General features: G+C 48.9%; 6 protein-coding genes across 6 annotated transcripts; 4 read left to right on the forward strand and 2 right to left on the reverse strand.

The window, feature by feature from the left end:
* Positions 1–356: 356 nt before the first annotated feature.
* On the forward strand, positions 357–2,021 carry BDV38DRAFT_72676 (ribose phosphate diphosphokinase subunit PRS5). The gene is made up of 3 exons (XM_032063839.1): positions 357–1,524; positions 1,578–1,901; positions 1,951–2,021. Exons 1-3 carry the CDS (start codon positions 598–600, stop codon positions 2,005–2,007), a joined length of 1,308 nt encoding a protein of 435 aa, XP_031914537.1. The 5' UTR covers positions 357–597; the 3' UTR covers positions 2,008–2,021.
* Positions 2,022–2,626: 605 nt separating this feature from the next.
* BDV38DRAFT_244724 (H(+)-transporting V0 sector ATPase subunit d) lies at positions 2,627–4,282 on the reverse strand. The gene is made up of 4 exons (XM_032054354.1): positions 4,167–4,282; positions 4,017–4,105; positions 3,078–3,952; positions 2,627–3,020 (listed from the first exon to the last, which is right to left on the reverse strand). Exons 1-4 carry the CDS (start codon positions 4,274–4,276, stop codon positions 2,937–2,939), a joined length of 1,158 nt encoding a protein of 385 aa, XP_031914538.1. The 5' UTR covers positions 4,277–4,282; the 3' UTR covers positions 2,627–2,936.
* A 259-nt stretch (positions 4,283–4,541) lies between these two features.
* Positions 4,542–6,444, forward strand: nop58 (RNA-processing protein NOP58; the record flags this gene model as incomplete). The annotated part of the gene is made up of 3 exons (XM_032057181.1): positions 4,542–4,666; positions 4,779–4,939; positions 5,000–6,444. The coding sequence occupies 3 exons, from the start codon at positions 4,542–4,544 to the stop codon at positions 6,442–6,444; spliced, it is 1,731 nt and encodes a 576-aa protein (XP_031914539.1).
* Positions 6,445–6,824: 380 nt separating this feature from the next.
* Positions 6,825–7,446, forward strand: BDV38DRAFT_282145 (uncharacterized protein; the record flags this gene model as incomplete). The annotated part of the gene is made up of 2 exons (XM_032059728.1): positions 6,825–7,299; positions 7,406–7,446. 2 exons carry the CDS (start codon positions 6,825–6,827, stop codon positions 7,444–7,446), a joined length of 516 nt encoding a protein of 171 aa, XP_031914540.1.
* A 132-nt stretch (positions 7,447–7,578) lies between these two features.
* Positions 7,579–8,990, reverse strand: BDV38DRAFT_270638 (intradiol ring-cleavage dioxygenase; the record flags this gene model as incomplete). Its single annotated transcript, XM_032057182.1, has 5 exons — positions 7,579–8,012; positions 8,084–8,249; positions 8,323–8,465; positions 8,516–8,671; positions 8,741–8,990. 5 exons carry the CDS (start codon positions 8,988–8,990, stop codon positions 7,579–7,581), a joined length of 1,149 nt encoding a protein of 382 aa, XP_031914541.1.
* Positions 8,991–10,412: 1,422 nt separating this feature from the next.
* On the forward strand, positions 10,413–11,750 carry BDV38DRAFT_292335 (intradiol ring-cleavage dioxygenase; the record flags this gene model as incomplete). Its single annotated transcript, XM_032061990.1, has 2 exons — positions 10,413–11,337; positions 11,407–11,750. The coding sequence occupies exons 1-2, from the start codon at positions 10,710–10,712 to the stop codon at positions 11,748–11,750; spliced, it is 972 nt and encodes a 323-aa protein (XP_031914542.1). The 5' UTR covers positions 10,413–10,709.
* Positions 11,751–11,848: the final 98 nt, after the last annotated feature.

The raw sequence follows: 11,848 nt of genomic DNA on the forward strand, positions 1-11,848 counted from the left end.
TTGCGAGGGAAGTGGCTCACAAATCGCTGTTGTTGTTATCTTGGAACTACGGGTATCTCTGAAATCCGGAGTCGGAGCTTTTTTTTTTTTTTCACCTCCCACATCTTCCGTCATTTACCTCTCACCCGGCCTTTGCGGGGCGCATCGCCGTTTCCCAGTCGTTTTTGTTTCATTTGTGTGCAGCTAGCCGGATGCGGCAGGCGGCATGTAGCAGCCTGGGGCTATTACGGCAGAAATCCGAGGCTTGGAGGACGTTTGGTTCCACCGGCGGAAGAGGCATTTTTTTTCTATCGCGGGACTCACACGACCTTCTACCTCAGTCCTTTATTCAATGTTCTCTCCACTCCATCAATCGGACACCGTTCTTGAATCCCCGCCATGAGGTAGTTGTCTGTCCATATTCGCCACAATCTTGTCCATTCATTGATCAAAGCTTCTTCCAACTTTGTGCTAATCTTACCGATCAATAATCGCCCCTCCAGACCTCCCTCATCGGATATCCCTGGTTTCTCTCCACTCTCGACGCAGACATCCTCTCCATTGCTTATCTATCCTACCGCTTTTTCAAACCCTTATCAACCTGAAGGTCCTGCCACCATGGTCCGCAATATCGTTGTAATTGGAGGCACTTCCCACCCTCAACTGACTCAGAACATCTGCGGCGTCTTGGGTATCCCGCCAGCAGACGTTCTACTTTCGAAGTTCTCTGTGGGCGAAACCAGAGTTGAAATCAAGGAGTCTGTTCGTGGGAAAGATGTTTACATCATTCAATCTGGTGGTGGGAAAGTGAACGACCACCTACTGGAGCTACTCATTACCATCTCTGCATGCAAGACCGCCTCCGCCAAGAGGGTCACCGCTGTTCTCCCTCTTTTCCCGTACTCTCGCCAGAGTGATATTCCTTACAATAAGACTGGCGCCCCTCTTGTAAAGTCAGCGGTTCCTGGAAAGTCAGAGCCCGCAAATGGTTATACTTTCGAGAGCACCCCTACAACCCCATATCCTGGGAAGCCTGAGAGTGGAAGTCTTCTGAACGGTGTCGATAACCTACAGAAGAGCCTAGCAAAGGCTCAAATAGAGGATATCAGCAATGGAAGTCCTGTGAAGAAGCGCCCAACTAGTGGACTCTCTCGCAGTGAAACTCTGGAATCGCAACCGGAGAGCAGCAAGGCCGCTGTTTCCAATGGCGCTTTCGGTGAGGGTAGCGTGCAAAAAATCAACAATTTCCAACCACGCCCAGGTTACAAGCAGTGGGTGGCTCAGGCAGGCACATTGGTAGCTGACTTGCTTGCCTGTGCTGGTGCCGACCATATCATCACGATGGACCTGCACGATCCTCAGTATCAGGGATTCTTCGATATTCCCGTAGATAACTTGTATGGCAGACCCCTGCTCAAGAGTTACATTCAGCGGAACATCCCCAATTACAAGCAGGCTGTTATTGTCAGCCCCGACGCTGGAGGTGCTAAGCGTGCTACGGCAATTGCGGATTCCATGGGTATAGAGTTCGCATTGATTCACAAGGTTTGTTCTGCTTGCTAGTTCAACATACTTTTGTGTTTCCTAATAGTTTATAGGAACGGCGCCCCACACGCATCACGGATCGTCAAAATGCCACTATGATGTTGGTTGGTGATGTGAAAGGCCGTACCGCTATCCTGATTGATGACCTGGCGGATACTTCCAACACCATTACTAGAGCTGCGAAGCTCTTGAAGAAGGAAGGTGCCGCTCAAGTTTACGCTTTGGTGACTCACGGTATCCTAAGTGGGGATGCTATTGATCGAATCAACGCCAGTGCCCTTGACAAGGTGCTAGTCACGAACAGCGTTGATCAGACAGAGCACCTGCGCCAGTGCCCTAAGCTGGAGGTTCTGGAAGTTGGCCATGTCTTTGCCGAGGTAGGTTGGCCCTAATACTTAACGGAGTTTTGTTGCTAATACGTCGTAGGCTATTCGTCGTGTCCACCATGGCGAGAGTATCAGTGTCCTTTTCCAGTACGACTAACGAATCTATCCAACTTTTGACGTGTTTTTTATTTTATCCTTCCTGTCCGAAGGAGCTTTAGCATGAATCCTGAAAACCAAGAAAACCAAGAAAAGGAGTGATGAAAGTAACTCATATGCTGAAATGTTTGATTTTGTTGGACATCCCCCAGCACACTGACGCCCTCATTGCTATATTGGATTTTTTTTTTATGACTATACAATCCCATCATCGCATATCACGTAACTGCGTTGAATGTGTCGACCGATTTATGAAACCAGTAGATAGGCTTCTAGGCCAATCGACCGGACTCTGTTGCAATCCTTGTCCCCACACCTTTCCATTTGCCACTCCTTGCGATTGTTGCGATTATTCAGGCTACTGCGTGGGCATTTCACTGCATCTCTCTTGCTCTACAATTGCAGTTTTGGCATAACACAAAACCGTGTATTATAAGGAGCTTTGGCCCTGGACATGTATCTGCACGGATACATTTGTACTAACTTTCATACAAAGCATGGCTAACTTAGACTCTCAGTAGTGGACCACACGGTCTAAATTAATTGAATGTAAAAGTTGCGACGATTGGAGATTCAAATATACTCGGTAGTTGTATCACTTACCTCATAAACGCAATTACTACATTCAGCAAATAAAAGTTTACATTCAAGGTATAAGCCAATGATCAGTTCATCTATACTATACCGCACAAAATGAGATTCCCCAACGCCCTAGGCAAGTAGAAGAGATCAGAAACTGGTAATGGATGTCGGGCAATTTGATGCGCCCAACACATAAGTGAATAACTGAAAGCTAGTCACAAGATAAGGATATGGGTAATGGAAGAGGGAAAAGATACATAGAATCGCATAGTTCGGGGTAATAAGGAAGTTTTGTGCATGTGAACGAATCGCATGAATCGAATATTAGGTAGTGCAGAGAAGGAACGCTTAGAAGACAGAGATGAAGTTGCCAATCCGCTCTTTCTGGTGCTGCGCAATGCACTCCGCGATCCATGTGACGTTTCGGATTTCCTGTGCAATGCTTGGTTAGTTTTAGTGCCTCTTGTACTAGAACAGTTTCAAACTGACCTGCTCCTTCAACCTCATCCATGCGTACACTACCGCCGGGGTAAACTGCCGGGTGAAGACGACCTTTGACATTTCCATTTCCTTTTGGTAGAACATGTCCTCGAGACTCTTTCCATCCGAACCACCACCGAAACCTGCACCCTGAGTAAGGCCCACGGCATCAAAGAAGGCCTTGTAGTCAGCCGATATGCTGACAGCAAGTGACACGGACTCCAGGTCGTCGGCCCGTGAAAGCATCAATGAGCCTTCAGGGTAGAGTTTACCGAACTCCGGATACAGCTTTCTCCGTTCCTGCTTCGAAAGCTCTGTGCCGAACGAGTTCAGTGTGATGTTGATCGCACGGCGGTCTGCCTCGAACTCTAGAAGTTCAGACATGACCTCTTGTGTAGGAGTGCCCTTGAAATCTGGGTGCGTGTTCACGAACTGGTAAAAGTCCTCGAGATAGTTCTTGTAGAGGGTGTTGCGCACGATCTCGATGTTCAATTCGTCTAGATCCTGATGGCTGAGGCTGCCCTTGAAGTAGCCGGCCAATGGTGTTTCAATCAAGACAGAGTTATAAAGTTCCTCAATGTTCGTGGCCACACACAGTACGGGCAAAGTCTCAAACCAGCCCAAGGGGTGGCATCGCTCCAAAAGCTCACGGGTATCACGTTCATGTAATGTACCGGTAATGAGAAGAGCAATATTATCGATCATATAGCCGTAAGTCAGGTATTCGAGGAATCTGGCCGTCGAGCCTGTGGCCTGGGTGAGCACATAGCGGAATTCAGCGACCAGCTTATCCGTCATCTTGCCAGCAAGGGCTGAGGTAGAGGGGTTGGGAGGAAGCGCGGCGAGGAAGTCCCCATATGCGGGGGCGAGCTGAAGTTTAACATCTGCGGCCAGTACTTGGATAAGTATATAGTAGATAAGTAGCGATATAGGTGTGAGTGAACGGACCATCTATTGTTTCGCATTGGGTCAGGTTGTTGTAGTGCTGACCGGTGAGGAGGCTGTTCCGATATCCTCGAACAATGCCCTCAACATAGCTACAGAGCATTAGTCCGACGCTGTCGCGAGATCCTAAAGGTAACCCTGAGCCACACATACCCGCTGTTAACGTTAAAGAAGAGACCCTCCATTGTGGAATGACGATGCAGCTCCGGGGGGATTCCAAAACCACTCCGCAAGACAGCTGTTGTATCTATCTCCATGCCCATCAGTCGCTTCCCGCGTTACGTAAGACGCACCGCCGCACCCACCAGCCACTCAGCCACTCGGATCGCTCTCGCTTTTTTCATTTTTTTACTTTAGACTCGAGGTAAAAAATTCCCGCCAGCAGCGAGAAACCGACTTCCCCAAGCACGCTTTCGGTGGTTTCGTCCACGGTCGCCCTCACTCTCCGGCCTATCCACCATATTCTTAACCTTTCGAGCTGTTAAATTAAATATTTTTTGAACCAGCTGGGAATTGAGGCCGTCCATCATGACGCTGTTTATCCTCACCGAAACCAGCGCGGGCTATGCCCTGCTCAAGGCTAAGGACAAGAAGCTTTTGAAGAGAGATGACCTTGCTACTGAGGCTGCGACGGCAGAGGGTGTTTCGAACCTGTAAGTCATTGCTTTCGCTGCATTCTCGTCGGTGTTGTTCCAATCTCGCCGCACGCGCTCTTGAAGCAAAAAATTTTCCCGTGTGAACGGTCCATCTAACTCTTTCGTATAGTGTGAAATTGAAGAGTTTCCAGAAGTTCGACAGTGCTGCTACAGCCCTGGAGGAAGTCGCCTCCCTTGTTGAGGGCAAGGTTACCCCTCGTCTTGCCAGCCTTCTTGACGAGGTCAAGGACGAAAAGAAGGTCTCTTTGGCCGTTGCGGACCCGAAGCTTGGTATGTCGATCGAGTTTCTGCGCAGTAGACCAGGTTCAGTTATTGACTAAATTCGTAAAGGAAATGCCATTGGCAAGCTTCCCGGTCTCGATATTCAACTTATCGCCGACTCGACCACCACTGATATCTACCGTGCTATCCGTGAACATCTCCCCACATTAATTCCAGGCCTCGCCCCTCAGGACATGTCCACCATGTCTCTTGGTCTTTCCCACTCCCTTGCCAGACATAAGCTCAAGTTCTCTCCCGATAAGATTGATACTATGATTGTACAAGCCATTGGTCTGCTGGATGATTTGGATAAGGAGCTCAACAACTATGCTATGCGTGTGAAGGAATGGTACGGCTGGCACTTCCCCGAGCTGGCTAAGATCCTCAACGACAACCTGGCCTACGCGAAACTCGTTCTGAAGATGGGCATGCGCACCAACTGGGAGTCTTCTGATCTTGCTGAGATTCTGCCCGAGGAGCTCGAGGGCTCTGTCAAGGCCGCCGCGGACCGCTCTATGGGTACTGAGATCAGTGAGGAGGATTTGGAGAACATTCAGGCTTTGGCTGAGCAGGTTGTTGGCTTCACGGAGTACCGTCAGCAACTTGCCGGTTATTTGACCGCCCGTATGAATGCCATTGCGCCTAACCTGACAGCTCTTGTTGGCGAATTGGTCGGCGCGCGTCTTATCGCCCACGCCGGTAGCTTGACCAACCTTTCCAAGAGCCCCGCCAGTACCCTCCAGATTCTGGGAGCCGAGAAGGCCCTTTTCCGTGCCCTGAAGACCAAGCACGACACTCCTAAGTATGGTCTCATCTACCACGCCTCCCTTATCGGTCAGGCTACTGGCAAGAACAAGGGTAAGATGGCCAGAGTTCTCGCCGCCAAGGCCTCTCTTGGTCTTCGTGTGGATGCCCTTGCCGAGTGGGATGACGATGCTACCGAGGAGGATAAGGCTGCCCTGGGTACAGAGGCCCGTTTCAACCTTGAGAGGAAGTTGGCTGCCATGGAAGGCAAGCCCCTCAAGCCCCGTGGTGTGAACATTGCTCCCAACGGTACACCTGCACAGAAGTTCGAACTCAACGAGGCCAGGAAATACAACGCTGATGCCGATGCTGTTGATGAGCCTTCTTCTGCCAAGAAACAGAAGAAGCTTGTTGAAGAGGTCCAGGATACCGAGATGGCCGATGCTGACTCTGATGCAGAGGCTGACTCGTCTGATGAGTCGGAAGAGGAATCGAGCAAAAAGAAGTCCAAGAAGAGCAAGGACGCTGACCTTGAGAAGATGGCCGAGAAGGCCGGATTGAGCCTCAAGCGGTACAAGCGCAAGCTTGAGCGCGGCGAGATCCAGTTCGATGCCGAAGGCAACCCTAGCTCGGTCAGCAAGAAGGATCTGAAGAAGGCTAAGAAGGAGGCCAAGAAAGCTGACAAGGGCGAGGAGAAGAAGCGCAAGCGGTCCGACGACAACGAGGACAACGAGAAGAAACAGAAGAAGAAGAAGAAGAAGGACGAGTAAATCATGTCAAAAAAAGTTTTAAAACTGATGGATCGCTACATTATTGTATGATATCACACTTTGTGGGTTCAATTTCTTGTCATTTGCTTGAAGACTTTCTATTTTATGGGTGGCATTTATAGGATGGATTGGTTTATCTATCCATGGCGCAGCGGTGCTTGTTGGTAAAGGCAGTTAGGTCTAATCTTGATATTATCCATCCATGTTTGTGGCTGTAGTTAGTACGGTAACTGATTACCGTAAGTATCTCCGGACTATTTGGACCTGCTTTCAATGTCTGTTCTTGTACCACATCCACCTCCTCACACACGACATTTACTCGCACCAATGATTCATAGTTTTCCATACACCACCTATTTAGCATAGCAAAACAAATCACAATGTCTCTTACCCCAAACTCCATCTATATCGCTCTCTACATCCGAACCGACCCGCCAATCCCAGACAACTTCCACTGGGCCCTTTACCTTCATTATCACGATACAGGAACAAAATACCATATCACAAACGAAAGCACCGGCTGGATCGCTGCGCATGCCCCGGAATCAACCATCTTGAAATCCTTTCTCTTGGTCGGCCTTATCCGCATCGCAGATTTTCCGTCTTCTCAGTCTGTCTTGAACGAAGCAGACCGGCTGATACGCAGCTACGATGGTCAGGTCAATGAGATGGGGGTTACATGTCGGACATGGTTGTTGAGGGTGCTGGAGTTGCTGAAGGAGAGGAAGTTGCTTTGTTGGGGTAAGGACATGGATTTGGGAGGTCTGGAGAGGGAGGTGATGGATTGGGGGAATGAGGAGGCGGGGGATGCTGTAAGGAATGTACAGCCTAGGCCTGTTGGAGTGTCGAAGATCTGTAGGTTTGAGAAATAGGATTTAGTTTCTTTAGAAGGATGCGAGGATATTTCTCTGATTATTGTTATCCAAGCTGCTGGAAAAGAGCAACTAACAAACCCTGCTAGGCACGAAAGAGATGCTGAGTCTTCCTCCCCTCTACGGATAAATTACTCAGGTCCTTCTACAAACCATTTATACTACAATAACATCCGTTCTTGTCTCATGAAGTAAGTAATTTCTAACACGTTGCCCAAATGGATCATTCTATTCACTTCAAGAGACAACCATCGCCGTTCGCTTATGCAGATGCGCTAGGAGCAGCGCTGCTGGCAGCGCCGGTCGGAAGATCACCCATATCGGCCATGTTCATACTGAAGTGATCGTTGACCTCTCCACCAGTCTCAGTCCAGTAACCCTCAGGGGAGAGAGAATCATCCCTCTTGGCGTCAATGCCAATTGAAATCCAAGCGAAGATACCATCCGAGACATCGTCACCAAGCAGAACATACTCCATGAACGGGTCGGTGGTGTCAGCCTCCGTCTCGAGGATGCTATCATCAGAGTTCTCAGTCAACTCCTGCGTGTTGGTCGAGTATGGGGTGCTTTTCTCGACCTCAGTGATGAGGTCCTGATCGAAGAAGATCTGGCCAATATGCGAGGAGTGACCGTCGTACATGCCAGCGATGGTACCGTTGGGCAAGATCTTGGTCTCGTTAGCGGGGTGGGTAACCACTGTGCCAAATTGAGTTGTTAGCAACAATCTTATTCGTTTAGGCAGTTAGTATATCTTCCGTGGGGCATACCGTGAATGTGAATAGCCCGGCCAGTGTAATGGCCAGGGAAGATGGACTCAAATCGGACAACACCGTCGTCGCCGCTCGGTTGGACACCGCGGAGGAACGTGGTGTTGAGGTTGCTGTTATCGTTCGAATTACCGTTACCGTTCGCAACGACGCCAGAGTAAACACCCTGGAGCATGTTGAAGTCAGTCACAGAAGTTCGATGGTCAATGGTTGGCTAGAATCGCATTTGGTAGACGCACCGTGGCATTGCAGTGCCAGATATCCGTGTAGATGTCAGGGAGAGGGTCACAGGTGTTGGTATCGATGAGTTGGATGTCCATGTAGAGAGGCACGCCCTGCTGGTCTTCGGCCACATTCTTGCGGATCAGTTCACCGGCGATATCTGCCCAAAGTCAGCTAAGTGAAACGCAAAAATTGTTCCATTAATCGTACAATACGGTCCCTGTGTCACCTCAGGTTGTACAATACATGTACCCTCCGAGCCGAACAGGACATTGGGGTCGGTGGAAGGGTCAACATGAGCCAAGTTGGAGTGGTGATCCGTCGCCAGCACAGAGTCCAGGTCTCGTGCTTTGAGATAGCGAGCCCCTGAAGATATATTAGTATGCATTCCGTGGTATAAAGCCTGCATCTTCGTTTAGAGATCCACGAGCATACCGGTATCCAATCCCCTTTCTCTGCGTAGCAGCAGCACAGCATTCTCACGGCGAGCAACGTTAAGGTTCTCAACACCGCGTGCCTTCAAGCTTGTGGCACAATGAGCGAGACTGCGTGACTGAATTGGAGCCTTTTGCAGGAAGCTGGCACGCTCAGCAGCTTCCGCTTCGACATTGTGCCCTGGATGAGCGGACACAACACCTGCTATACTAGCAAGGCCGAGAGTAAGGGTAGAAGCAAGCTGGATCATGGTGACTTGATTTAGGGAGGGGGGAAAGAAGCCTAGAGATAGTTCCTGTGAATCGCAAGAATTGCGACTCAGGACGAGGAAGTGAGCTTTATATACGATGCCTCTACAACATTTGTAAATATGCTAGATCCATTAGGTAACAGCAGATTTTGGCTCTAGTTTAGATGCCCACGAATGATGTCTATTCTATTTTGCATCTGCGAATGGTGCTGCAAATCTTAGCACAGTTCCTGTGTGATTGCCGGTACCTGGATTGTACTCCACAAGTCCTTGTGGAACACTGTTTAGGCGCCTACATTTCCAGGAAGTTGTTCCTGACGAGGAATGAGGGCCTATGAAACGAGTACTTATGAAATGAGGTCCACATAAATGACGAAGCTTTTGGTATTCTTGAATCTTGAGCCAGCTTAGATAGGGTTCTAGATGGGATACTTCTGAGCTACTACATCATGGACGGCTTCACTAGCTGCAGCAGTACTAGTTTATCACTCGGAGTAAATCGATATGCATGTTCAACCCCATTCACTACTACAGGCAACGCTGCTTTGATAAATGGGCGGGATTTCCCCTGGCTTGTTACATTCGTCAAATCCACAAAAGCATATATTGATTTGAACTAGATGTTCATAGGCTGTGCGAATGTTACACAAAGTAGAATAAGTTTAATGTCGTGCACAATGCATTGAAGAGAATATCATTCACTATACACGACTTTGTACTATGCTAGGAAACACTATTCTATGCTGTATCGCAGCTATTTTCGTGTCTAGCCATTGTAGCTCGAGAAATATGGATCGCCTACCCCACTGATAAATCTTCAAGTACTCTGCTAAAAACTGCGCCATTTCACTGTCGAATACCGTAACTTCAAACACTCCAATCAGAGACAATTGTATAGCTCTTTGGGCCTACATGTGTAGACCGCAACTAGGGCTATGCTATAGTATTGAATTGATGATGTGCCCAGACCACTTTGCGGGGACCTACCCGCTGAGTCAGCGGGATTCCATTTCTCCGTGATCGACAGCCCACGCTGATCACTGGAGCATCTCCAATCATCTCCAAGATATTCTTCAGCTTCGCCCACTACGCGATTCCCTTGGCCGGGGTATAAATCCTGAATGTTCCTAGAAATGTACTTATCCACAGAAGCCAAGAAATGATTACGCGGTGAACTAAATGAGGATATGAACTGGAATTTCTTCACGGCTCAGTATAGCCCCACGGTTGTTTGGGATATCAATTGACTTTCCAAGACTTGTATTGAATGGATGCGCAACCTTGTGGCCCAGCTCATGGCTGTGTGGACTGAAGATAGGCAGAGACTACATGTTCTGGCTACAATTGCTTCATAGCAGCCCGTGAAATAGTGTGCTGTATGCGAGATTTTGTTATCTACACAATAGGGAGGAAGGTGGAGATCCTACAACCATGACAACAAGGATCACATCCGACCTACGCCGAGAATCTAAAAAATGGAGGTCTTGGCAAGAAGCCGGAGGCCGTCGGTACCAGGCATGCTCCGCTTCCGTGGACATCCTGATTTACGGAGTACGGCTTCTTGGTGATGGAGAAGTTCCGCAGAGGATGGAAGATGCGATGTCTCGGTTGGAGTGGAGGGGTGTATCTCCTCGTGAAGTATAAAGGTCCCTCGGTCCTTCACACTCATCAAGCCACTCACGCCCTTGGCCATAAGTCGACTGTCATTTGAAATCAAGTATGTTCGTTTCAAAGCTCATTTTTGCTGCTCTAGCAGCCACAACTGCAATTGCTCATCCTGGTCCTGATCGTGCCGTGCCTCATGCAGAGATACAACGACGTAGTGGGCTAGCCAAGCAATGTGCCAACCACGCTGCGGATTTCAATCGACGCCGCATGGCGAAGAGAGCAATGCGGAAACGCTGGGAAGGGTCCGGTCACAACACGACTTTCGAGATTACCACGGACGCCCCTTACTATGACACCATACAAAACGATACTTGTGTCCTCAGTCCCGAGGTAACCCAGGGTCCCTACGTCTGGCCGCGCTCTCAGACTCTGCGTCAGGATATGACGGAGGATCAAGCAGGTGTACCTTTGTGGCTTGATGTGGGAGTCCTCGACATGGCGACCTGCGAGCCCTTACCGAATGTCCTCCTCGACTTCTGGCATTGTAATGCAACTGGCTCTTACTCCTCGTTTACTCACCTTTCGCCAAATACCGAGTTTGAAAAGCTTCTGGCTGAGCTGAACATCACCGATTTCAAGATTGGTGTTACCGATCTCCATACGGATGATACTACCTTTTTGCGGGGAATGTGGCCCACTGACGAGAATGGAGTCATGGAGATTAAGACGATATTCCCAGGTGAGACCTAGCAAAGTGTGAGGCAATAGATCTCCGGCCATCAAACACTAATGCATCTGTGTACCATAGGATTCTACGTCCAACGGGCTATTCATATACATGTTCAAGCGCACACTGACTGGAGTGTCCAAGGAAACGGCACAATTGTTTCCGGCAATACTGTAAGCACCGGACAGCTCTATTTCGATGAAGCGCTTTCGCAGAAGGTTATGAGCTTGGAGCCTTACGCCTCACACACACAAATCAATCGCACCACCAACGCACAAGACACTATATTCCCTGAAGGTACAGACGGAGGATTTAATCCCGTTGTATCTGTCGTCCCAGCGGATGGTGAGGATATCAGCAAGGGAATGATTGGATACATTACTATCGGTGTAGATACGGCAGCGATTGAGACGTTTGAGAAGTAGTGGTCTACTTTAGATCAGGTCTTCAGGGTTTGATGTGCAAGGGTTACTTAGACTTGTAAAAAAGCTTAATAAGATGGGTTTTTCTTAAGAGTAGTAGC

This window comes from Aspergillus pseudotamarii (assembly GCF_009193445.1).
Source record: "Aspergillus pseudotamarii strain CBS 117625 unplaced genomic scaffold BDV38scaffold_21, whole genome shotgun sequence".
Lineage (NCBI taxonomy): Eukaryota > Fungi > Ascomycota > Eurotiomycetes > Eurotiales > Aspergillaceae > Aspergillus > Aspergillus pseudotamarii.

Coding starts and splice junctions, on each gene's coding strand:
- BDV38DRAFT_72676 (XM_032063839.1), top strand. CDS start 598: ATGGTCCGCAATATCGTTGTAATTGGAGGCACTTCCCACCCTCAACTG. Junction 1,525..1,577: donor AGTTCGCATTGATTCACAAG/GTTTGTTCTGCT, acceptor AATAGTTTATAG/GAACGGCGCCCCACACGCAT. Junction 1,902..1,950: donor TTGGCCATGTCTTTGCCGAG/GTAGGTTGGCCC, acceptor AATACGTCGTAG/GCTATTCGTCGTGTCCACCA.
- BDV38DRAFT_244724 (XM_032054354.1), bottom strand. CDS start 4,276: ATGGGCATGGAGATAGATACAACAGCTGTCTTGCGGAGTGGTTTTGGA. Junction 4,106..4,166: donor TTCTTTAACGTTAACAGCGG/GTATGTGTGGCT, acceptor AATGCTCTGTAG/CTATGTTGAGGGCATTGTTC. Junction 3,953..4,016: donor CCAATGCGAAACAATAGATG/GTCCGTTCACTC, acceptor TACTGGCCGCAG/ATGTTAAACTTCAGCTCGCC.